We start from the raw sequence: 25,178 nt of genomic DNA on the forward strand, positions 1-25,178 counted from the left end.
GTTTGGCCCAGCCTTTGGAGTAAGTAGGGCAGGTTTGGCCCATATAAGCTTGAGGAAAGAGGTTCTTGTGCTCTAAAAGCCATTCATACCCAGAAGGAGACTTGTGTTCACCAGGCACCATTGGGCTTCCATCAAACCCTGCTGCATAAAGAGAGTGCTCAGCCTTTGGGGTAAGGAGGGAAGGTTTGACCCATACAAGCTTGAAGAAAGAGGTTCTTGTGCTCTAAGAAAGCCAGAAGGAGGCTTGTGTTCACCAGGCACCATTGGGCTTCCATCAAACCCTGCTGCATAAAGAGAGTGCTCAGCCTTTGGGGTAAGGAGGGCAGGTTTGGCCCATACAAGCTTGAGGAAAGAGGTTCTTGTGCTCTAAGAAAGCCAGAAGGAGGCTTGTTTTCACCAGGCACCACTGGGCTTAGAGCTTGTGCTCTAAGATAGGCAGGAGGAGGCTTGTGTTCACCAGGCACCACTGGGCTTCCATCAAACCCTGCTGCATAAAGAGAGTGCTCAGCCTTTGGGGTAAGGAGGGCAGGTTTGGCCTATATAAGCTTGAGGAAAGAGGTTCTTGTGCTCTAAAAGCCATTCATACCCAGAAGGAGGCTTGTGTTCATCAGGCACCATTGGGCTTCCATCAAGCCCTTCTGCATAAAGAGAAAGAGCTCAGCCTTTGGGGTAAGGAGGGCAGGTTTGGCCCTTCCAGCCCCAAGCAAAAGGTTCCTCTTGTAGTCTCATCCTGATGCCCTCATTGCAGTGTGTTACTTATTAAGAGATGGTTGTGGAGGAGCTGGGCAGAGCCCTTGATGACTCATGTTGAGAGTGGGGTGTGTGTGGCAGGCAGTTACCCAGTCCCAGAGTGCTCCAACTCCCCTATTCTTCTGCTGTCAGCAGGAGGTTGCAGACCTTGGAGTTGGCCCTGTGCAAGGCAAACTCCCTCCCAGGTATGGTGCCCTGCCTGCCTTTTCGCATGGTGCTGCTCTGGCCTCCAGCAGACTTGGCAACTGTGAAGATTTCTCTGTAGGACAAGATGACAATGAGATGGTCACGAGGCCATGGTGGACCTCAACATAGAATCCACCAGGCTGGAAGAGACCTCCAAGATCATCCAGTGCAACCCACCACCCAGCCCTATGCAACCAACCAAGCCATGGCACCAAGTGCCCCATCCGGTCCCTCCAGTGGCCCTGCTTTGCAGGGGGGTTGGACTTAACCTCTGGAGGTCCCTTCCCACCCCTAGCATTCAGTGATTCTGTATTTGCCATCTCCTGATGGTCCAGGCATGGTGCTTCCTCCTGCAGTATCATGAACTTGCACTGTTCTGTCCCTGAGGATACTCAAGGTGAGGTTCGACAGGGCTCTGGGCAACCTGATCTAGCTGAGGGTGCCACTGCTTACTGCACAGGGATTTGGATTAGATGACCTTTGGAGGTCCCTTCCACCCCAGACCATTCTATGATTCTGTGGCTACTGGTTTTGACTCTACTAGTGTGCAACCACCAGTTGCTTTCTCCCTCTCCGAGAAGTCCTCCTTCATCTCAACCATATCCTGATGTTTCTGTGGTATCTGGCCATGTCCAGACCCTACCTGTATGGGACCTGCTCCTCTCTCAGCTGCAGGCACATGAGCACTGGGCTGCCAGAAAACCTCAGCATGGTGTCAAAGTGGATTGAGGTCTCCACCTCTGTCTGGCTTCTCAAGGTGGCTTGGAGGAAAGGGGCATCTAGTTCTGCCTGGAAATCAATGGTGAGGCTTCCCCTGCAGCAAAGAAGATCATGGGGCAGGTCAAGCAATGGCATCAAGCAACCCCATAAGCATCTTGGGTTTAGGTCTGGCCAGGGAAAAGGAATGTGTGACCAGTGCCCACCAGACCCTTACATGATGGATGCACACATCAGAAGGGCTGGAGCCAGCAGCAGAAGAGCAGTGGGCTGTGGAAAACCACCCCTCAGGATGAGTGCTGAGGCACCTAGGCACCCCATGTCCCCAGAGCCAAGCAGTTTCCCACCCACTGACCTGGTGGTGATGCTGGTTTTCAGCTCCTGCTCCCAAATGCTCACATCCATGTCAGCTGAGATGTCAAGCCCCAGCCCACCCTGGAGTTTGATGGTCATTTGGAGGCCAGACTGCAGAGGAATGACCTGGAAGATGGAGACAGACCTTGTTGTGACTGGACACTGCTCTTGGCTGAGCAGCAGATACCCTGCAGCTGGGCTTGCATGGGAGGAACTCAACCCATCTGTGTGCCATGGCATAGCCAGCTATGGCTGCTGTTCTACCAACCCTAGGAGACATCTGGCAGTGCCACCTACCTGGCTCTTAGATGTGTGTTCACAGTGAGTAACACACCTAAAATCCTCTGGCTCATGCTATGGGATTCACTAGGACTTGGTGGGGGGTCATCCCCTTCCCATCCAGTACCTGGTGATGGTCCATCAGCAGAAGGTTGCCTTTGACCACACTTGTGGGTTCTCCACTGCTTAGCAGGACCTTGGCCATTAGGTCTGTATACCCTTGGAAGAAGATGATGGGCCGCAGCTGAACATCAAAGAAGATGGCAGACATCCCAGCCATGAGTTCTGGCTCCTCTTCCCCTTCCAGCATGTTCTCTCCCAGCATTGACTCCATCCCTTGTGCTTCAATTGTGACCTAAAACACAGAAGCAGAGCTGCAGCAGAGCTGGAGAGGGTTTTGTGCCCTGCAGCACTGTGTGAGTTGCCACCCTTGTCCAACCCTTTGGTAGAGGCCCTCTGTAGCAGCAGGACAAGGGTAGGTGGGTTGGATTGGATGGGGCATCCAAGCTACCCTTGGGCACCATGCAGCAGGGGCGTTGTATCCCCTGGTTCCTGGGGAAGCAGCTGACTCCCTTCTCCAGAGGAGGTCTGTGTGGCTTCACACTAGTGGTGGGGGCTGTGCAAAGGTGAGGTTAAGCACCACGAGGAGATGAAGAAGGGACGCAAGGGGCAGTAGATGTAAACTGTAGCACAGGAAGTTCCACCTCAACATGAAGAACTTCTTTGCTCTAAGGGTCACAGAGCTCTGGGGCAGGCTGCCCAGAGAGGTTGTGGAGTCTCCTTCTCTGGAGACTTTCAAGCCCTGTCTGGATGTATTCCTGTGTGATCTGCACTGGATTATCTGGTCTTGCTCTGGCAGAGGGGCTGGGCTTGATGATCTCCTTGGGTCCCTTCCAAGCCCTGACATCCTGTGACCTTCTGTGCACCTGCCCCCCAGCAGCACACCTGAGCCGCACGAAGCTGCTGGCCACGGCTGAGCAGCGAGAAGTCAGAGATGCTCTTCCTCAGGAATCCACCCTCCAAAAACAGCAGGTCCAGCCCGAAGGTGGAAAGCAGGTCCTGGGTGACTGAAAGGCAGTGAGACCCCCATAAGCATCCCTGGGCAATGCCAATGAGTCACAGAGGCGTTTTGGTTGGAAAGGCCTTTGAAGAGCAGAGTCCAACTCTTCTCTAACGCTACCCAGGCTGGTGCTAAACCATGTCCCTCAGCACATCTCTGCCTCTCTGGGGTTGGGGATTCAACCACCTCCATGGGAAGCCTGTTCCAGTGTTGGAGAACCTTTTCAGTGAAGAAGTTTCTTCTACTATCCAGCCTAAACCTCCCCTGGAACAACTCGAGGCCATTTCCTTTCATCCTGTCACTGGTTCCTTGGGAGAAGAGACCAACCCCTACTAGCTCCAGCTTCCTTTCAGACTGGTTCCTTGGGAGAAGAGACCAACCCCTACTAGCTCCAGCTTCCTTTCAGGGAGTTGCAGAGAGCAGATGGTGTCACTGAGTGGTGGTGACCCATGGACACTCTGAGAGCAGCAGCATGGAGATGAAGTTGTGCCAGGGTAGGTCTAGGCTGGATGTTAGGAAGAAGTTCTTCCCAGAGAGAGTGATTTCCCATTGGAATGGGCTGCCCAGGGAGGTGGTGGAGGCACCATCCCTGGGGGTCTTCAAGAAAAGCCTGGATGAGGCACTTAGTGCCATGGTCTAGTTGATTGGTTAGGGCTGGGTGCTAGGTTGGACTGGATGATCTTGGAGGTCTCTTCCAACCTGGTTGATTCTATGATTCTATGAAGGCTGACAAGAAAATCCAAAGCCCATAGGTGGGAAGTGCAAGGATGGGATCTCAGCAAGCATGTCCCCAGAGCCTGCTACCACCAGGTCAGTGCTCAGCAGGGTGAGATGGTTTCCTAACAGATTCACAGACTACAATGGGTTGGAAGGGACTCTCTAAGGTCATCTTGTCCAACCACCTCTACAGTCAGCAGGGACACTTCCAACTAGATCAGGCTGCCCAAGGCCACATCAAGTCTGATCTGGAATGTCTCTAAGGCTCCTGCAGATCGATTCTGGGAATTTGGAGGTCACTGAGTATGTCTAAGGGCAGGATCTTGAGAGCTCCTTGGCAACTTGTAAGCCTCCTCAGGAGATTAGATGGCACAGCTCTACAGGACTGACCCTACATGGTCCAGTTCTGGAGCCTCCATTCCAAGAGGGATGTGGAGATGCTGGAGTGTGTGCAGAGAAGGGCCAGGAGGATGCTGAGAGGGCTGGAGCAGCTCTGCTGTGAGGACAGACTGAAAGAGTTGGGGCTGTGCAGTCTGCAGAAGAGGAGGCTCCCAGGTGACCTTCTTGTGGCCTTCCAGGATCTGAAGGCAGTCTCCAAAAAAGCTGGGGAGGGACTTTTTAGGCTGTGAGGGAGTGCCAGGACTAAGGGGAATGGAGCAAAGTTGGAGGTGGGGAGATTTAGAGTGGCTGTGAGGAGGAAGTTGTTGATCATGAGAGTGGTGAGAGGCTGGAATGGGTTGCCCATGGAGGTGGTTGAGGCCCCATGGCTGGAGGTGTTTAAGGCCAGGCTGGCTGAGGCTGTGGCCAGGCTGCTCTAGGGTAGGGTGTCCCTGCCCATGGCAGGGGGGTTGGAACTGGCTGATCCTTGTGGTCCCTTCCAACCCTGACTGATTCTATGGCCAGGGTGGCTGAGCTGCTAGTGGCAGGCATTGAAGATCTGAGGGTAAATCTCCTCAGGCACCATCTCCTTATGTCCTTGCAATAACCAGATCAAAGGATTTGGCACTGCAATGTTTTTTTCTTCCAGGTGTTGGTTCTTTTGCCACCACCTAACCCCTATAGGGAGGGAGGTGCTCAATGCCAGGTTGAATGGGGCCTGCTGTAGTGGAAGGTGTCCCTGCCCATGGCAGAGGGCTTGGAACTAGATGATGTCTAATGCCCCTTCCAACCCAAACCATTACATCCTTTGGGGAAAGAATGTGGCCCAGCCCTCAAGCTCCAGGGGAGTCAGAGCAAGGTGTGTGTACCTCAGGTGGTGGCAACCAGACAGTTTCAGCTGGGGGGCAGGCTCAGGAACCTCACACTAAGGTCTAGGGAGGAATTCAATGAAACAACATGAGGAAGAACTTCTTTGCTGTAAGGGTTATGGAGCACTGGAGCAGGCTGCCCAGAGAGGTTGTTAAGTCTCCTTCTCTGCAGACTGTCAAGAACCATCTGGATGGGTTCCTGTGTAACCTGCCCTAGATTCTACAGTCCTGCTCTGGCAGGGGAGTTGGACTCAGTGATGTATGGAGGCCACTTCCAACCCCTGACATCCTCTGATCCCAGACCTCTTGTCAAAGCTGCCTTTTTCCACCAGCCCTTTCTTCAGCTGGTTGTTTAGGAAGAAGTTGTGCACCATGAGGGTGGAGGAACACTGTAACAGGTTGCCCAGGGAGGTAGTTGGGGCTCCAACCCTAGAGTTAGTCAAGGTCAGACTGAACAAGGCTGTGAGCAACCTGATCTAGTGGAGGATGTCCCTGCTGACTGCAGGGGAGGGGGGACTAGATGATCTTTGGTGGTCTATTCCAACCCAAACCATTCTGTGACTCTATAGGATGAGTATCCTCTAGGGTATCACCTGTCAGAGGTCCTGAGAAAGAGGAGGAGATGCCAGCTTTGGAGAAGATGTGGTAATTATTTACTCGTGGGTCTCTCAGGATGTCTTTCATGATCTTCCTGGAGGAAAGAGGGAAAGAGTGCATCAGCATGGGGAGGGAAGGAAGGGAAATGGTCTCATGTTGGGTGTTAGGAGAAAAAAAGTAATTCCTGCAAGAGTGGTCAGGCAATGCCAAGCACAAATGCAGGCTGGGCAGTGAGTGGCTGGAGAGCAGTCCTGAGGGACTTGGGGGTGCTGCTGGAGGAGAAGCTCAACAGGAGCCAGCAGTGTGCACTTGCAGCCCAGAAAGCCAAGCAGAGCCTGGGCTGCAGCAGCAGAAGTGTGGCCAGCAGGGCCAGGGAGGTGATTCTCCCCCTCTACTGTGCTCTGCTGAGACTCCACCTGGAGTACTGCATCCAGTCCTGGAGCCCCCATTGCAAGAGGGATGTGGAGATGCTGGAGTGTGTCCAGAGCAGGGCCAGGAGGATGCTCAGAGGGCTGGAGCAGCTCTGCTGTGAGGACAGACTGAAAGAGTTGGGGCTGTGCAGTGTGGAGAAGAGGAGGCTCTGAGGTGACCTTCTTGTGGCCTTCCAGGATCTGAAGGAGGGCTACAAAAAAGCTGGGGAGGGACTTTTGAGGCTGTGAGGGAGTGCCAGGACTAGGGGGAATGGAGCAAAGCTGGAAGTGGGGAGACTGAGCCTGGAGGTGAGGAGGAAGTTGTTGAGCATGAGAGTGGTGAGAGGCTGGAATGGGTTTCCCAGGCAGGTGGTTGAGGCTCCATGGCTGGAGGTGTTTCAGGCCAGGCTGGCTGAGGCTGTGGGCAGCCTGCTCTAGGGTAGGGTGTCCCTGGCCATGGCAGGGGGGTTGGATCTGGCTGACCCTTGTGGTCCCTTCAACCCTGACTGATTCTACGATTGGAACAGGCTGCCCAGAGAGGTGGTGGAGTCCCCATCCCTGCAAGTGTTGAAGGAAAGTGTGGACATGACACTTTGGGTCACTGTTTAATGTTCTGTTGAGGGTGAGACCTGATGGTTTTAGCAGTCATTTCCAACCCACACAATTCTATGATCCCATGAAAATGCCAGATGGTTGTGGAAGGAAGCAAATACAAACTTCCAAACTCTTTCTCCTGGTTGCCCAGAGAAATGTGAGCAAAAAAGGAAAGGAGCAGGAGTGGCTGCCTTGGAATTTCCCTCTTCTCTGGTTGATGAGGATAAAGCAGGCAGATATTCTGGTGCAGTCTCTGCTTAGCTCTGGAAACACCGAATGCTGGGAGTGCCCATGGCAGGGGGGTTGGAACTGGCTGATCCTTGTGGTCCCTTCCAACCCTGACTGATTCTATGGGTTCGATTTGTGCTGGCAGGAAGATGAATGGAGTTACAAGTTCTGCCCTATCCTACCAGCCTGAGTGGTGACCTCTGAGGGCTCTGCTGGAGACCAGAGCCTGGGTCCTGGTGCCACAGGGCAGGGTGATGAGGGAACACCAAGTTCTGGCTGATGAGATGTCATCTGCAGTTCTTTTGTTCCTCCTGCAGCTGGGCATTTTTGAGCTGCCCCAATTCCATCTCCAAGAAGAGCTACTTTAGAATCAGAGAATCAACCAGGTTGGAAGAGACCTCCAAGATCATCCAGTCCAACCTAGCACCCAGCCCTCTCCAATCAACCAGACCATGGCACTAAGTGCCTCAGCCAGGCTTTGCTTCAACACCTCCAGGCACATCAACTCCAGCACCTCCCTGGGCAGCCCATTCCAATGCCAATCACTCTCTCTGCCAGGAACTTCCTCCTAACATCCAGCCTAGACCTCCCCTGGCACAACTTGAGACTCTGTCCCCTTGTTCCCTTGCTGCTTGCCTGGCAGAAGAGACCAACCCCACCTGTCTACAGCCTCCCTTCAGGGAGTTGGAGACAGCAATGAGGTCAGCCCTGAGCCTCCTCTTCTCCAGGCTAAACAATCCCAGAGGTGTGCTGGGTCAAGAACCACAGCTGGAGTGTGGAGAAGAAAGTGTGTGTGTGTGGACTCCATACCCACCTTGCTGGGTGGTAGTCAGCATGTAGGCTGTTCTGGACCTTCATCAGCAGAAGCGTTGCTGTCTCTGTCTCCATCTCCTTTGTAGCCAGCAGGATGTTGATGACATCCATGAGCAAGGGCTCGTTATCTAGAAGGACTTCTGCTGCGGCCAGACGACAGGTTTTGTCATAGCTTCTCTTCTTCTCATGGAAAATCCTCCTCATTGCTCCTTTCACCTGAGGCGGGGAGGGAATTCAAAGGCTGCTGCTTGGAATCAGAATCAACCATGTTGCAAGAGACCTCCAAGCTCAGCCAGTCCAACCTAGCACCCAGCACTGGCCAAGCAACCAGACCATGGCACTAAGTGCCTCAGCCAGGCTTGGCTTCAACACCTCCAGGCACAGTGACTCCACCACCTCCCTGGGCAGCCCATTCCAATGCCAATCACTCTCTCTGACAACAACTTCCTCCTAACAGCCAGCCTAGAGCTCCCCTGCCACAACTTCAGACTCTGTCCCCTTCTTTTCTTGCTGCTTGCCTGGCAGAAGAGACCAACCCCACCTGGCTACAGCCTTCCTTCAGGGAGTTGCAGACAGCAATGAGGTCAGCCCTGAGCCTCCTCTTCTGCAGGCTGCACACCCCCAGCTCCCTCAGCCTCTCCTCACAGGGCTGTGCTCCAGGCCCCTCACCACCTTCCTTGCCCTTCTCTGGACACCTTCCAGCACCTCAACATCTCTCTTGAATTGAGGGGCCCAGAACTGGACACAGCACTCAAGGTGTGGCCTGAGCAGTGCTGAGCACAGGGGCAGAAGAACCTCCCTTGTTCTACTGGCCACACTCTTCCTGAGCCAGGCCAGGATGCCATTGGCTCTGCTGCCCACCTGGGCACACTGCTGCCTCAGCTTCAGCTACTCTCTACCAGCACCCCCAGGTCCCTTTCTGCCTGGCTGCTCTCAGCCACTCTGTCCCCAGCCTGTAGTGCTGCTTGGGGTTGTTGTGGCCAAAGCTCAGGACCCTGCACTTGGCCTTGTTCAATCTCATCCCATTGGCCTCTGCCCATCCATCCAGCCTGGCAAGGTCCCTCTGCAGGGCTCTCCTACCCTCCAACAGCTCCACACCTGCTCCTAGCTTGGTGTCATCTGCAAACTTACTGATGCTGGACTCAATCCCCTGCTCCATATCATCAGTTAAGATACTGAACAGGGCTGTGCCCAGCACTGATCCCTGGGGCACAGCACTAGTGCCAGCTGCCAACTGCATGTGGCACCATTCACCACCACTCTCTGGGCCCAGCCCTCCAGCCAGTTCTTGACCCATATCAGAGTGAATCTGTCCAAGCCATGAGCTGCCAGCTTGGCCAGGAGCTGCTTGTCGTGGATAGTGCCAAAGGCTTTGCTGAAGTCCAGGTAGACTACAGCCACAGCCTGCCCCACACTCACCAGGCAGGGAACCTGATCACAGAAGGAGCTCAGGTTGGTCAGGCAGGACCTGCCCTTCCTAGCCCCAGGCCGTGCTGCAGGTGCTGTGTGCTGGCACTCAGGGTGCCCTGTTCCCTGCCCTCGCCTGGCACTGCGGTCAGGCTGGCAGGAGTGCCGGGCAGCCGTGTGCCAGCCGTGGCTCGGCACCCCCGCGGCTTGGCTGCGGACGGGGAGAGCAGCACCGAGCCCCGGCAGCCTCCTTCCTTACCTGGCCAGAGGTGTGCTGGGCAGGGAAGCGCCGCAGGGCAGAGATGGCTGCGGTGGCAACGGCAGCAGGACCCTCCTCAGCATGGGCCAGCAGGGTGGGGATAGTTCGGGGCAGGGCTGCGTTCCCCAGGGCCAGCAGGTAAATGACCACCTCGGACTCCTCCTTGGCACCTCTGAGCCTCCTGAGGATGGTTTCCAGTCCACGCTCCACCTCCTGCTCAGGGTTTGCAGCAGAACAGAAGAGAAGGGAGTGAGAATTAGGTGAGGGGCAGGAGGTGTTTGGGGCAATCCTAGGGGAGCAAGGATGGGATCCAGAAAAGCCAAGCAGGGAGGTTTGTAGAGGACCCACCTGTAGCCCACACAGCTTCTGCTGGCACAGCTTGCCAACTAGAGAGCCTATGGCAACTATTCCTGTTTCCTGGAGCTCAGGGGCCAGCTGCTTCCCATCCAGTTTGTCCTGGGCAATGGGAAAGAGGTATTTTGAAAAAAAGAGCCAAGAAAATGAATCCTAGAATCAAGCAGGTTGGAAGAGAGCTCCAAGGCATTTTTGAGCGGCCCCAATTCCATCTCCAAGAAGAGCTACTTTAGAATCAGAGAATCAGCCAGGTTGGAAGAGACCTCCAAGCTCAGCCAGTCCAACCTAGCACCCAGCCCTGGCCAATCAACCAGACCATGGCACTAAGTGCCTCAGCCAGGCTTTGCTTCAACACCTCCAGGGACGGTGACTCCACCACCTCCCTGGGCAGCCCATTCCAATGCCAGTCACTCTCTCTGCCAACAACTTCCTCCCAACATTCAGCCTAGACCTCCCCTGGCACAACTTCAGGCTGTGTCTTCTTGTTTTGTTGCTGGGTGCCTGGCAGAAGAGACCAACCCCCACCTGGCTACAGCCTCCCTGCAGGTAGTTGTAGAAGACAAAGCCAGAGAAGGAGCATCTTCTACCTCTTAGCTCAAAGCATTCATTACAACAATAGAGCAAATCAAGTTCTTGCCTGCCTTAGAGGAGCCAACTCAAGGCTTAATTTGGTCAGAAGCTGATTTCTCTTTTTCCATGGTGGCTTTTATTTAAAGCTTTTATTGTCTGCAGTGCAGTGACTGACAAGACCCTTGCTGCTGGATGATTTTTCCTCTGAGGGACATCTACTCCCCCCAACATTGTCCCATTAAAAGAGCACAGCAAAATGATCCCCTAAGCAGGAAGATCTCTTTCTACAGCAAGACGTTTCCATCTTGCAGGAGAACATGCTTCTACCCTTGCGTGAAGTGGGGGCAAGGGATTCATCCTGGGCAGGGAGGTGGTGGAGTTGCCACCCCTGGAGGTGTTTCAAAGGAGAGTGGATGTGGTGCTTGAGGCTGTGGTCTGGTGATGAAGGCTGCTGGGATGAAGGTTGGACTGGCTGATGCTGGTGGTCCTTTCCAAGCAGAGCGATTCCTAGCGATGAGATGTTGTGCTGAGGGCTTTGGGTTAGTCAAGGACTTGTCAGTGTGAAACTAATGATTGGACTGGATGAGCCTGAAGGTCTTGTCCAATCTAAGAGATTCTGTGACTGGAGGAGGGAAAGCAGTGTCCATACTTACTAACACCAGGTGGAGAAGCTCTCCTGAAGGCCTTGGAGAGAAAGCTGCTGCATAGAAGAACTTCTCCAGCAGCAGCTTGGGCTCCTTGTCAACATCCAGAAAGTCGGAGAGAGCTGCCAAGGATGCCGCTGACTGCGCGGCCACCGCTGCCTCCACAACGAAGGGGCTGGGGTGAGAAGGAAGGTCATCAGTGGACTGACCCACCCAGAGAGATGGAGGAGACACAAGGTACCCCTCTGCAGATCCTCATTCCCTTTTCTCTTCCCTGTGTTTCCCTTTTGCTTTAAAACTCGTGGGAGCTTCAGTTTGTGATCTCAAAACCCTCCAGAACCATAAAAAGGTTTGGGTTAGAAGGGACTTTAAAGATCATCCAGTTCCAAGCCCCTGCCACAGGCAGGGACACCTGCTACTAGGCCAGGTTGCTCAAAACCCCATCCAGTCTGGCCCTGAACACTTAGAGGCTTCCACAAGTTCCCTGGGCAATCTGTTTCAGTGTCTTGCCACCCTCATGATGAAGAACTTCTTCCTTGCATCTAGAATCATAGAATCAAGCAGGTTGGAAGAAACCTCCAAGCTCACCCAGCCCTGTCCAATCAACCAGACCATGGCACTAAGTGCCTCAGCCAGGCTTTGCTTCAACACCTCCAGGCACAGCAACTCCACCACCTCCCTGGGCAGCCCATTCCAACGCCAATCACTCTCTCTGCCAACAACTTCCTCCTAACATCCAGCCTAGACCTCCCCTGCCACAACTTGAGACTGTGTCTCCTTCTTCCCTTGATGCTTGCCTGTCACAAGAGACCAACCCCACCTGGCTGCAGCCTCCCTTCAGGTAGTTGGAGACAGCAATGAGGTCATCCAGACCTCATTATAGGCTTCCCAGGGAGGTTGTGGGGTCTCCTTCTCTGGAGCCTTTCCAGACCTGTCTGGATGTGTTCCTCTGTGATCTGTGTTAGATAGTATTGTCCCGCTCTGGCAGGAGGGTTAGGCTCGATGATCTCCTTGGATCCCTTCCAACCCCTCACATCCTGTGACCCCTGAGCCTCCTCTTCTGCAGGCTGCACACCCCCAGCTCCCTCAGCCTCTCCTCACAGGGCTGTGCTCCAGGCCCCTCACCAGCTTTGTACCTCCCCGGGCACAACTTGAGACTGTGTCCCCCCATTCTTAGAACCATAGAATCAACCAGGTTGGAAGAGACCTCCAATATCATCATTAGTCATCAAGGCCCAGATCAATATTAGTTATCAAGGCCGAGGATGATCACAAGAGCCAAGGCTCTACGTGCAGAGAAAGCCAACTGCTGGGAGTCTCACAGCCTCTCCTCGGGTGCTGCTCTCAGCAGCTGCAGCACATCTCTCTTCTTGGCGCTGCGCAGCATCTGGATGAGCCTTTGGAACTGCCACGTGCTTGCCACCTTCGAGGTGTCCCTTCTGACTCTCTGGCTGGCAAAACCTTTCAGGTAGGTCCTCAGCTGTAAAGATGAGGTGGGTTAAGTGAAGATTGACCTCTTTTTATCCCTGATCCTGCATCCTGGAATCACAGAATCACCTGGGCTGAAAGAGACTTGCAAAGGTCATCTAGTCCAAGCTCCCCCTGCAGTCAGCAGGGGCATCCTCCACTAGGTCAGGTTGCCCAGATCCCTGCTGAGCTTCAACCTGGATATCTCCAAGGGATGGAGTCTCAACCACCTCTCTGGGCAATCATGTTCCAATTGTGTTTATATTTGGGAAATATTGGGAGTGGGAGGGGCCCATGGGGGTCATGCAGTTACCAGCAGGCACTGCTGAGGACTTGTGCCCCAGTCTGTGGGATGTGCCAGGAAAAGAGCAGGAGGAGCTGCAAGCATCACCCATGCCTGAGAGTCATTGCAGTTCCAGACTTGAGGAGGCAGAAATGCCCTCTCTGTTGTCCTTGTTAGCCTGTGGTGTGGTGGGAGTGCTTCCTGATCTCAGATCTGTGATGAGTTTAACCCAGCAGATTGTGCCAGAGGTGCATCAGGTTACTTCTCCCCTCACAGAATCACAGCTCTATGTGAGGGGACAGATAGGTCCTGCCACCACGGGGAGCCACAGGAGACACTGGAAGAGGCAACATCAGGCTGTTGCCCTACATCTCTCCCAGGGCAGCATCCTGCCTTGACAGATGGTACCCAGCCCCTCCAAATGCACCCCCTTGGTTTAACCCCAAATCCTACAGCCTGGGGGGAGAGAAGGCAATGAGTTTTGGGCCACTGACCGATGGGCAGTGGGTGCAGACCCTCCTAAAGGGCAGGCTGGTCATGCTCAGGGGCTGGTGAGGTCCTTTCATGCCAGCTAGCACATCCTCAAGGCTTTGTCCAGCCACCTCTGCTGGGCCAGGCATTGGAGGAGACATTAGCTGGAGCTGCTGCCTGTGGAGAGAGAAGAAACCATCAGGAAGAGCTTCACCATATACATGCTCAGAGGCTGGTTTGATTCATGGAGGTTTGGAGAAGGAGATGTGGGGCAAAGCTGCCAGAAGGTGTCTGGTGTAGCCTCCATGCCATGCTCACCCAGTTCTCTTTGTTGCCTGCACCAGGCTGTGCCAGCTGAGCTAGAGCTTTGTAACCCCAACGAGTGAACTTTCATCCTGTGCATGCCTCAGTTTGGGCAGTGGCATGGGGACAGTGCTCACCTTGACCTAACTTTGACATCGGTGGTGGACCTCAGGGCTGGAGACAGCAGGTGGCTTTCCTCCGCCAGCACTGACTGCAGGAGGTTGTCTTTCACCACGTACTGGCTGCTGCTGCTGGGCTGCCACTCAGCTCCAAAAATCTTGGAAAAGGAAAGGCAAAGTGAAGACAAAATCCAACCCTTTGCTCCCCTGCCCTCTCCCCAGGAGATCTCTCTCCTATTTGCAGTGAAAGATCCACAAAGTAAAATCATAGAATCACAGAATCAAGCTGGTTGGAAGAGTCCTCCAAGCTCAGCCACTCCAACCTAGCACCAAGCCCTCTCCAGTCAACCAGACCATGGCACTAAGTGCCTCAGCCAGGCTTGGCTTCAACACCTCCAGGCACAGCGACTCCACCACCTCCCTGGGCAGCCCATTCCAATGCCAATCACTCTCTCTGACAACAACTTTCTCCTCACAGCCAGCCTAGACCTCCCCTGCCACAACTTCAGACTGTGTCCCCTTGTTCTGTTGCTGCTTGCCTGGGAGAAGAGACCAACCCCACCTGGCTACAGCCTCCCGGCAGGTAGCTGCAGACAGCATTGAGGTCAGCTCTGAGCCTCCTCTTCTGCAGGCTGCACACCCCCAGCTCCCTCAGCCTCTCCTCACAGGGCTGTGCTCCAGACCTCTCACTACCTTCCTTGCCCTTCTCTGTGCACCTTCCAGCACCTCAACATCTCTCTTGCATTGAGGATCCCAGAACTGGACACAGCACTCAAGGTGTGGCCTGAGCAATGCTGAGCACAGGGGCAGAAGAACCTCCCTTGTCCTGCTGGCCACACTCTTCCTGAGCCAGCCCAGGATGCCATTTGCATCTTGCAATATATAGGAAAGGAAAATCCAGACGACCTCAACCTCTTCCCAGTCATGGAAGAAGGCAACACCAGGTGAGGACCATGGTAGAGGAATACTCTCAACCTCACGAGGTTCAACAACAGCAAGTGCAGGGTTCTGCACCTGTGCTGGAACAAGCCTGGCTATTAATACAGACTGGGGGAGGAGGTGATAGAAAACAGCCCTGTGGGAAAGGAGTTGGGGGTGGTGATGGATGAGCAGCTGGACACGAGCAGGCAGCGTGAGCCTGCAGCCCAGAAGGCAAATCACATCCTGGGCTGGGTCAGCAGCAGCATTGCCAGCAGAGCCAGAGAGGGGATTCTGACACTTTGCTCTGGTGAGACCTCACCTGGAGTACTGCATCCAGCTCTGGAGTCCTCCATATGGGAACTACACAGACCTGATGGAGCAGGTGCAGAGGAGGGCCACGAACATGATCAGGGGGTTGGAATACTTCTGCTGCAAGGACAGGCTGAGGGGGCTGGGGTTGCTCAGCCTCCAGAAGAGGAGGCTCTGGGGAGAGCTAACAGCAACTTTCCAGCACCTGAAGGGGGCTACACGAAGGTGGGGGGAGGCTGTTGACAACGGCCTGTGGTGACAGGATGAGGGGCAATGGCTCCAAACTTGAGAAGAGCAGATTTGGATTGGATGTCAGGAACAGGTTCTTTACTGTGAGGGTGCTGGAACACTGGAACAGGTTGCCCAGGGAAGTGTTCTGGGCCTCTTCCCTGGAGATACTCAAATCAGGCTCGACAGGGCTCTGGGCAACCTGATCTAGTGAGGATATCCCTGCTAACTGCAGGAGGGGTTGGACCAGATGACCTTTGGAGGTTCCCTTCCAGCCCAAACCATTCCAGGATTCTGTGAGGTCCAACCCCTCTGCAGCCTGCAGAGACATCTGCAACTGGTGCAGGTTGCTCACAGCCCCAACCAACCTGACCTGGAATGGTTTGAGGGATGGGACATCTACCAGCTCTCTGGGTAGCCTGGACCAGGGTCTCACCACTCTTCCCTCTCTCTCTATTCTAAATCTCCCTCTTGTAGTTTAAAGCCATTACCTCATGTCCTGTCACAACAGGCCCTGCTAAAGCTCTGTCCCCAGCTTTCTCTTCAGCCCTTCTAAGTACTGACGGTCCACAAGAAGGTCTCCCTGGAGCCTTCTCTTCTCCAGGCTGAACAACTCCATCTCTCTCAGCCTGGCCTCACAGCAGAGGGCTTCCTTGGATCGTTTCTGTGGTCTCCACTGGACCTCTTCCAGTAGAGTGTATATACCTGAGACTCTCTCTTGATTTTAACCACACATGTATGGTGTACCTACTTGAAGACCCACAGAGCTTCATCTCTTTGTCAGGACTGGTCATAGGCTGCTGCTTTAAATAAAACAAGCAATGGTCTTTGTCCTGTCCCATGGCAACCTCATCTCCAGCCAATGGGTCTGAGGTCCAGAAAACATTTCCATATCTCCACTTTCCCAAGCAGGGTTAGTGGGCAGGTCAGAAGTAATATCAAGGATGGGGTTGGAATGACTCAGGACATCTTAAGGTAAAACTTCTTTGGTGTGAGGGTGCTAGAGGCCTGGAGCAGGCTGCTCAGAGAGGTTGTGGAGTCTCCTGCTGAGAGATTCCAAACCCACCTGGACATTGTGATCCTGGGCAAGCTGCTGTGGGTGACCCTTGCTTTAGCAGGGGGGGTGGGCGAGATGCTTATGACTGGGTGCTTATGAAAAGTCTCTCCCCAGGGATCCTATAGGAAGGCTGGAGAGGCACTTTTTGTAAGGCTGTCCAGTGATAGGACAAGGGGGAATGAGTTGAAGCTGAGGGAGAGCAGGTTTAGATCTTAGGAAGAAGTTCTTTGGTACAAGGATGGTAAGGCTCTGGAAAATAGGTTGCCCGGGGAGGTTGTGGGTGCCTCCTCTCTGGGGCTGTTCAAGGCCAGGTGGCATAAGGCTTTGGGCAACCAAGCTGAGTTGAGCCCACCACCATGGGAGCAACAGATCTGCCTTGTTAACAGAGGTGAATCCAGGCACAACCAAGTCTAGTTGAGAGACATCCCTGCCCATGTGGGGTGGTCGGAGTAGATGATCTCTGAGGTCCCTTCCAAGCTAAGCCATTCTGTGATGGTTCTATGATCCCCTCCCAATCCTTACCATGCTGTGTGATTCTGAGATCTCTTTCTGCACCTGCCCACCTCAAAACCATCTGCTTCTCCTGAGCTATGCTGCTGCATCCCACTTTGGGGCTGGTCTAAGCACTAGAGTCCTGTCCCAGGCTGGTGCAGAAGGCTGGAGCCAGCTGGGAGTGGGACTCGTAGGTCACCTGCAAGAAGGTTTTGGGTAGAATCCTGCTGTGCCCCTGCTAAGTTGAGCCCACCACCATGGGTGGTGGTGCTTTGTTAACAGAGGTGAATCCAGGAACAACCAAGTCTAGTTGAGAGACATCCCTGCCCATGTGGGGTGGTCGGAGTTGATGATCTCTGAGGTCCCTTCCAAGCTAAGCCATTCTGTGATGGTTCTGTGCTACCCAGATTCTGTGATACTCTCCCAACCCTTACCATGCTGTGTGATTCTGAGATCTTTTTCTGCACCTGCCCACCTCAAAACCATCTGCTTCTCCTGAGCTATGCTGCTGCATCCCACTTTGGGGCTGGTCTAAGCATCAGAGTCCTGTCCCAGGCTGGTGCAGAAGGCTGGAGCCAGCTGGGAGTGGGACTCGTAGGTCACCTGCAAGAAGGTTTTGGGTAGAATCCTGCTGTGCCCCTGCTAAGTTGAGCCCACCACCATGGGAGCAATGGACTTGCTTTGTTGACAGAGGTGAATCCAGGCTTTGTCTTTGTGCAGCTGAGGAGATCCTTTGTCTTTGTGATGGAGTGGTTGGACACAGTGTATGTGACCAGGCAGCTCCCAGAGATGTCCTCCTGAAACACAAATGGAAGTGGCTGTGGTTAAGGATGCTTGGCTTGGAGCAAGCCTGAATAAACAAGGACAGACACAAAGGACAGGCCACCAAAGAGAAAAACAATCAAATAGCTGGGACCTGGGCCATAGCTGAGAGTGTTGGCTGACTCCAAGTCCACCTGGGCAAGAGATTTGCTTTTGCACATTGACTTTGACACCAGCAACAGCACCTTTTGGCCTGGGTTTTGGAGTCATTTCATGCCCTTCACAGGTCATTCCTGGAGGGGGGAAGGATTTCCCATCCATCTTCCCAGACTGGGCAAAGCAAATCCCTCTTGGCAGAAATTCTTGTAGAGCTTTTTGCTTCACTCTTCCTCCTACCATCCAGGGAATGCTGGTGGCTTTGTATATGTGTCCACTCCTGAGAGTCACCTACAGATTACTGGGCACTAAATCACTTGGTTTTCCCACAGGCATCCCTGCTGACAGCCCAGGGGCAACTGGAGCAGCAGAGCCCAGCCTGAATTTTGCCTCCCATTATAACAATTCTGAACTCAAAGAGGGAGATTCATCCCTGGAGATGTTTAAAGGCCGTTTAGATGTGGTGCTTGAGGATATGGCTTAGTGGTGGACGTGGTAGAGTAGGGTTAATGGTTGGACTCAATTCAAGCAAAGCCTGGATGAGACAGTTGGTGCCATGGTCTAGTTGGTTGGACAGAGCTGGGTGCTAGGTTGGACTGGGCGAGCTTGGAGGTCTTTTCCAACCTGGCCGATTCTGTGGTCTTGAAAGTCTTTTCCAAACTAAATGATTCTATGATTCTAAGATGGCATTAGGCAGTGCTAGGTTTGAATTCAAGTGGCAGTGCTGGTAGCAGACCCCTGAGCACCACAATGCAGGCTGGGGCCATGCTGCACGCTAGGACCCCCCAGGCTTTTTCAGAGGAGATGAGACTGAACAAGGCCAAGTGCAGAGTTCTGAGCTTTGGCCACAACCACCCCAAGCAGCACTACAGGCTGGGGACAGAGTGTCTGAGAGCAGCCAGGCAGAAAGGGACCTGGGGGTGCTGGTAGAGAGTAGCTGAAGCTGAGGCAGCAGTGTGCCCAGGTGGGCAGGAGAGCCAATGGCATCCTGGGCTGGCTCAGGAAGAGTGTGGCCAGCAGGACAAGGGAGGTTCTTCTGCCCCTGTGCTCAGCACTGCTCAGGCCACAGCTTGAGTGCTGTGTCCAGTTCTGGGCTCCTCAATTGAAGAGAGATGTTGAGGTGCTGGAAGGTGTCCAGAGAAGGGCAAGGAAGGTGGTGAGGGGCCTGGAGCACAGCCCTGTGAGGAGAGGCTGAGGGAGCTGGGGGTGTGCAGCCTGCAGAAGAGAAGGCTCAGGGCTGACCTCATTGCTGTCTGCAACTCCCTGAAGGGAGGCTGTAGCCAGGTGGGGTTGGTCTCTTCTGCCAGGCAAGCAGCAAGAGAAGAGGACACAGTCTGAAGTTGTGCCAGGGGAGGTCTAGTCTGGATGTTAGGAGGAAGTTGTTGTCAGAGAGAGTGATTGGCATTGGAATGGGCTGCCCAGGGAGGTGCTGGAGTCGCTGTCTCTGGAGGTGTTGAAGCAAAGCCTGGCTGAGGCACTTAGTGCCATGGTCTGGTTGATTGGCCAGGGCTGGGTGCTAGGTTGGACTGGCTGAGCTTGGAGGTCTCTTCCAACCTGGTTGATTCTATGATTCTCTGACCATCTAGTTGTAGATGTCCCTGGTCATTGCAGGAGGGTTGGAATTGGATGACCTTTAAAGGTCCCTTCCAATCCAAGCCATTCTGTGATTCCTCTGGTGAAGGACCTAGGCTGGCTGTGCTTTGGGGTCAGCTCTCCTGCTGTGAGATGTTCTCTTGGACAAGATCCAGCCCCATCTCTGCACCTACCTCCACTGTGGTGCCAGCATGAGGTTGGAACTGGAGCAGGCTGATGACGCCTCGCTTCAGGTTGGAGATCAGGATGTTTTCTGCTTCATCCCCGTAGAAGGCTTTGACCTGGGAAGGCAAAAGCTGGTTTCTGACTGTGGGGGTGGCTCTGGGGGACAGGAAGAAGCTGGAATCATGGTGGTCTAGGTGATCCTGATCTGGCAGGAGAGTAGGATTAGCTCATCTCCAGAGGTCCCTTCAAACCCCTACCTTTCTGCTCCATCCCCATAGAAGGCTTTGATCTGGGAAGGCAAAAGATGATTTATGACTGTAGGGGCGGCTCTGGGGGCCAGGAAGAAGCTTACTATGGTGCTCTAGGTCTGATCTGGCAGGATTGCTGGATTAGCTCATCTCCAGAGGTCCCTTCCAACCCCTATCATTCAGTGATACTGTTGGGGCTGAAGCTGTTTTCACATGGGATGCTGCAGCTCCAAACAAGCTTGCAGCCCCCTGTGAGGATGGGACTTCACCTAGGGTCATAGTAGAGATTGCAGGAGATCATCTAACCCTACATTTGTGACTCTCTGGTTCTTAGTGCACTGATATGCAATCAGAAATGGAGCAGGAGCTCCTAAGGGCTTTGTAACCAGGAAAATTTGAGATGTAGGCAGGAGTGCTCTGTGAAGAGGGCATGAGCAAGCCCAGAAGGTGTCCAGCTGACCTTCCCACTGCTCCAGGAGATGAACATTGGCTGCTGCAGCTCTGCTTGTGCCTCCTGGCTCAATGCAATCTCTGCAGAGGGACCTCCAGTGCTGCCCTGGCTCCTCTTCTCTTCTGGCTCGTGTTGGGCTTTCAGATCGCGGATCTACGATGGCAGAAGGTAGAAGAAAGCAGTGACCAAGGACATCTAAAGCTGCTGTGTAGATGGCCTCTTGGTCACAGAGGTAATTTTTCAGGTGGCTTGGGAATGCAGTAAGGACTCCTCACTGCTCCCAGGAGGAGTAGCTAACTGCCATGGCTTTACCACCTCACACACCTGCACCTGGAGCAGCTCTTCTCCACCTTGGTCCCTCCAGAGCCGGTGCATATGGACCAGTGCCTCAGCCCTCAGCCAGGTTCCTCCTGGGGATGGTGTGGATGCATGATCCACCTGGACATCCAGGGAATAGTGGTACTGGTACAGGGTCCCAGGCTGGAATGAAAGTGGCTGCACATTCCCTAAGGAAAGGTGCAAAGGTTGAAGGTTTGTGGTCACAGAATCAGCATCCTCCAGCCCGGAGAGGGCACTCAAATGGATGCTTGTGGCCTGCATCCTGTAAGAGTGGTTTTTATGCCAGGCAGTAGGCACAGTTGACATGTTCAGGGAAGCACATGGGAAGGTTTTAGTGGGACATTAATTGTGCCTGTGGTTTGGGTATTTCTGGGTTCTTGCCTGGACTGGATGATGTTGGAGATCTCTTCCAACCTGCTTGATTTGATTCAATTCTACTCTACTCCTGTTCTGTTCTATCCTATGACAGCTGATTCCTGTTTGTCTTTCTAGTCCTCCCTTAGAAATGATGGCCAGAGCAGAAGACTTCCTTGGGGACTTCAGGACTTTTTGAAACTGCCAGAGAATCCCAGAATCCCAGCATGGTGAAGGTGGGAAGGCACCTCAGAGGGTCATCCAGCCAGGGTCACTCACAGCAGCTTGCCAAGGATCAGTGTCCAGGTGGGTCTGGAATCTCTCCAGAGGAGGAGACTTCACAACCTCTCTGGGCAGCCTGCTCCAGGGCTCCAACACCCTCACACCAAAGAAGTTTTTCCTGATGCTCAGATGGAACTTTCTGCTTTCCAGTTTGTGCGTCTTGCCCCTTGTCCTGTCACTGAGCATCACTGAAAAGAGTCTGGCCCTATCCCCTTTCCCTCCACCCTTCAGCTATTGGCAAGCACTGATCAGATCCCCTCTCAGGCTGCTCTTCAGACTAGAATCACAGAATCAGTCAGGGTTGGAAGGCACCACAAGGATCAGCTAGCTCCAACCCCCTGCCATGGGCAGGGACACCCTACCCTAGAGCAGGCTGCACACAGCCTCAGCCAGCCTGGCCTTAAACACCTCCAGCCATGGGGCCTCAACCACCTCCCTGGGCAACCCATTCCAGCCTCTCACCACTCTCATGCTGAACATCTTCCTCCTAAGACTCAACAGTCTTCCTCCAAGACTAAACAGCCCCAGGTCTCTCAGCCTTTCCTCCTCACAGAGATGCCCTTTACCATCCTTTAATCACAGGCTCACAGGATGTGAGGGGTTGGAAGGGTCCAACTCCCCTGCCAGAGCAGGACAATACCACCTAACACAGAGCACAGAGGAACACATCCAGACAGGCCTTGAAAGGCTCCAGAGAATCCTGAAGCAAAGCTTCCTGAGCACATCCACAGACACAAGGCATGCCCTGAAGAGTCTTTTTGGCACAGTGCATTACTTGGCACTGCTCTTTAGGGGAGAAGTGAAGGCATTGTGTGGTTCCCATCAGAAACGCCAGTTCTTAAATCACTGACTTTTGAGGTGGGGCCATCTTGGGGGCAGATTTACACCCAAACTCCTTGGGTTCATCTTATTTAACTCTTTGGAGTCCCTTCCCTTGTTCGTATGCAAATATGACTGTGGAGGCAAGGCAGGGGGTGGGGGAAGGGTTGCCTCTGCCATACCCTAACCACTCCAATCTATTGTCTGAAGTCATTTGAGATTCTCCCACAGCTCTGAGGCCCCTGCTGGGCTTCTGAAACGTTTTATCGTTCTGCTGCTTCTGGTTAGAACGAGAAATGAATCGATGGAAATCTCCCTCACACACCACACCACTGCCCCCCCCCGCCCCGGTCCTGTCCTCCCTGAGTCAGGCTGAAAGGTTTCTACATTCCTGCACCTTGTACAGTTTAAACAGCTCCAGCTCTTTGCTTCTCCTTGCACACACACACCCCCCAGGGGGGGCTTCCACAAGCCCAAAACATTCCCCCCCCCTCCCTTGCCAGAGGATGCTGAGACCATTTGCAGCCATAACTCTTCCCTCCCCCAACCAGCAGTTGTGAGCCTCAAAATGAGGATCCCACCTTTGAGGGCATCCAAACCCCCATCGAGTCCCCACAAACCAGCAGTTGTGAGCCCCAAAATGAGGATCCCACCTCTGAGGGCATCCAAACCCCCATCGAGTCCCCACAAACCAGCAGCTGTGAGCCCCAAAATGAGGATCCCACCTCTGAGGGCATCCAAACCCCCATCGAGTCCCCACAAACCAGCAGCTGTGAGCCCCAAAATGAGGATCCCACCTCTGAGGGCATCCAAACCCCCATCGAGTCCCCACAAACCAGCAGCTGTGAGCCCCAAAATGAGGATCCCACCTCTGAGGGCATCCAAACCCCCATCGAGTCCCCACAGACCAGCAGTTGTGAGCCCCAAAATGAGGATCCCACCTCTGAGGGCATCCAAACCCCCATCGAGTCCCCACAGACCAGCAGTTGTGAGCCCCAAAATGAGGATCCCACCTCTGAGGGCATCCAAACCCCCATCGAGTCCCCACAGACCAGCAGCTGTGAGCCCCAAAATGAGGATCCCACCTTTGAGGGCATCCAAACCCCCATCGAGTCCCCACAAACCAGCAGTTGTGAGCCCCAAAATGAGGATCCCACCTTTGAGGGCATCCAAACCCCCATCGAGTCCCCACAAACCAGCAGTTGTGAGCCCCAAAATGAGGATCCCACCTCTGAGGGCATCCAAACCCCCATCGAGTCCCCACAAACCAGCAGCTGTGAGCCCCAAAATGAGGATCCCACCTCTGAGGGCATCCAAACCCCCATCGAGTCCCCACAGACCAGCAGCTGTGAGCCCCAAAATGAGGATCCCACCTCTGAGGGCATCCAAACCCCCATCGAGTCCCCACAAACCAGCAGCTGTGAGCCCCAAAATGAGGATCCCACCTCTGAGGGCATCCAAACCCCCATCGAGTCCCCACAAACCAGCAGCTGTGAGCCCCAAAATGAGGATCCCACCTCTGAGGGCATCCAAACCCCCATCGAGTCCCCACAAACCAGCAGCTGTGAGCCCCAAAATGAGGATCCCACCTCTGAGGGCATCCAAACCCCCATCGAGTCCCCACAAACCAGCAGTTGTGAGCCCCAAAATGAGGATCCCACCTCTGAGGGCATGCAAACCCCCATCGAGTCCCCACAGACCAGCAGTTGTGAGCCCCAAAATGAGGATCCCACCTCTGAGGGCATCCAAACCCCCATCGAGTCCCCACAGCAACCCAAAGCCTCTTACCTTTTGCTGGCGTCCCGAAGGAAAAGCAAAGTAGGCAAATGTATCCCAAAGCTCCCTGTGGATTCATGGTGGGCTGGGGAGCTGGGAGGAAGGTGGGGAAGGAAAAGGGGGGGGTGGGAGAAGGACTCCACAACAAAAGTGGGCACAATGTGCAGCGTCAGGCGCTGGGGGCCAGACCTTCTCCCTGTCCCCGCCTTACCCAAGAAAAGCAAATCATTAAACCTTTGCTCCAGCCTCCAGCAGCCGACCAGGCTTAGGAAATGAGCTGAGGTTTGGCAAGGGTGGGTGGGAGCAGAGCTGCCAGAAGCATTTCGAGGTGGAGGAATGCTCAATTTGCCTGGCTAGGGCAGAGAGGTGCCCAGGAACTTGCCTTGTCCCTTGGTGACCCATCTTGTCCCAGCTGAAGGGAAAGAGGAAGGAATGGTGGCTTCTCAAAGCAAAGATTCAGAAGGGAGAAGGGAGGGGAAAGTCCTTTTCCATCCTCTCAGTCAGAGCCTGGGATTTGCAGCCCAGGAGCTCAAGTTACTTAAAGGGCCAGGCTGGAAGGGGATGGCAAGAGCCTGCCCTCCAGTTGGATAATCACAGAATCATTGAATCACCTCCTTTGGAAAAGACCTTCAGGAGTCATTGAGTCTTCCCAGAGAGAGTGACTGGCATTGGAATGGGCTGCCCAGGGAGGTGCTGGAGTCACTGTGCCTGGAGGTGTTGAAGCAAAGCCTGGCTGAGGCACTTAGTGCCATGGTCTGGTTGATTGGCCAGGGCTGGGTGCTAGGTTGGACTGGCTGAGCTTGGAGCTCTCTTCCAACCTGCATGATTCTATGATTACCTAACTTTACCAAGTTGAGTGCTAAACCATCCCACTCAGCACCACACAAACGCTGCTACCCTCAAAAGAGCTTGGGAAAGGGTTAGGAGATAGACGTTTGCTGGTGGCACCCCCTACAGCCTGCTCACCCCTGGGACCACCAACCATGCATTCTTGTTTCCCCTCCATGCAGGAGCTGTCTGCTTGCTGGGTTTAGTTGGATTTAGCATAGAATCAACCAGGTTGGAAGAGACCTCCAACATCATCCAATCCAACCTAGCACCCAGCCCTGTCCTAAAGACACTTCAGACTACAAAGTCCTTATAGGGTGGACTTGTGGCTTAGCATCCCCAAAAGCTTAGGCAAGTGGGAGGGAGTGGGACACATCACACCCTTCTTGTGCAGGGAGCTGGGAGTTGATACAGTCATCATGGTATCATAGAATCAGTCAGGGTTGGAAAGGTCCACAAGGATCATCTAGTTCCAACCCCCCTGCCATGCCCAGGGACACCCTACCCTAGAGTAGGCTGCACACAGCCTCAGCCAGCCTGGCCTTAAACACCTCCAGCCATGGGGCCTC

The 25,178-nt window shown here is 54.0% G+C and overlaps 1 protein-coding gene across 1 annotated transcript; it reads right to left on the reverse strand.

The window, feature by feature from the left end:
* Positions 1-702: 702 nt before the first annotated feature.
* Positions 703-23,860, reverse strand: LOC135176519 (microsomal triglyceride transfer protein-like). Its single transcript, XM_064145662.1, has 18 exons — positions 23,794-23,860; positions 20,536-20,717; positions 20,221-20,364; positions 19,521-19,628; positions 17,517-17,633; positions 13,848-13,987; positions 13,431-13,584; positions 12,509-12,666; positions 11,196-11,361; positions 9,967-10,074; positions 9,619-9,831; positions 7,954-8,168; positions 5,904-6,001; positions 3,232-3,353; positions 2,414-2,641; positions 2,009-2,133; positions 1,580-1,750; positions 703-1,009 (listed from the first exon to the last, which is right to left on the reverse strand). The coding sequence occupies exons 1-18, from the start codon at positions 23,858-23,860 to the stop codon at positions 865-867; spliced, it is 2,661 nt and encodes an 886-aa protein (XP_064001732.1). The 3' UTR covers positions 703-864.
* Positions 23,861-25,178: the final 1,318 nt, after the last annotated feature.

The sequence above is a fragment of the Pogoniulus pusillus genome, chromosome 6 (assembly GCF_015220805.1).
Source record: "Pogoniulus pusillus isolate bPogPus1 chromosome 6, bPogPus1.pri, whole genome shotgun sequence".
Lineage (NCBI taxonomy): Eukaryota > Metazoa > Chordata > Aves > Piciformes > Lybiidae > Pogoniulus > Pogoniulus pusillus.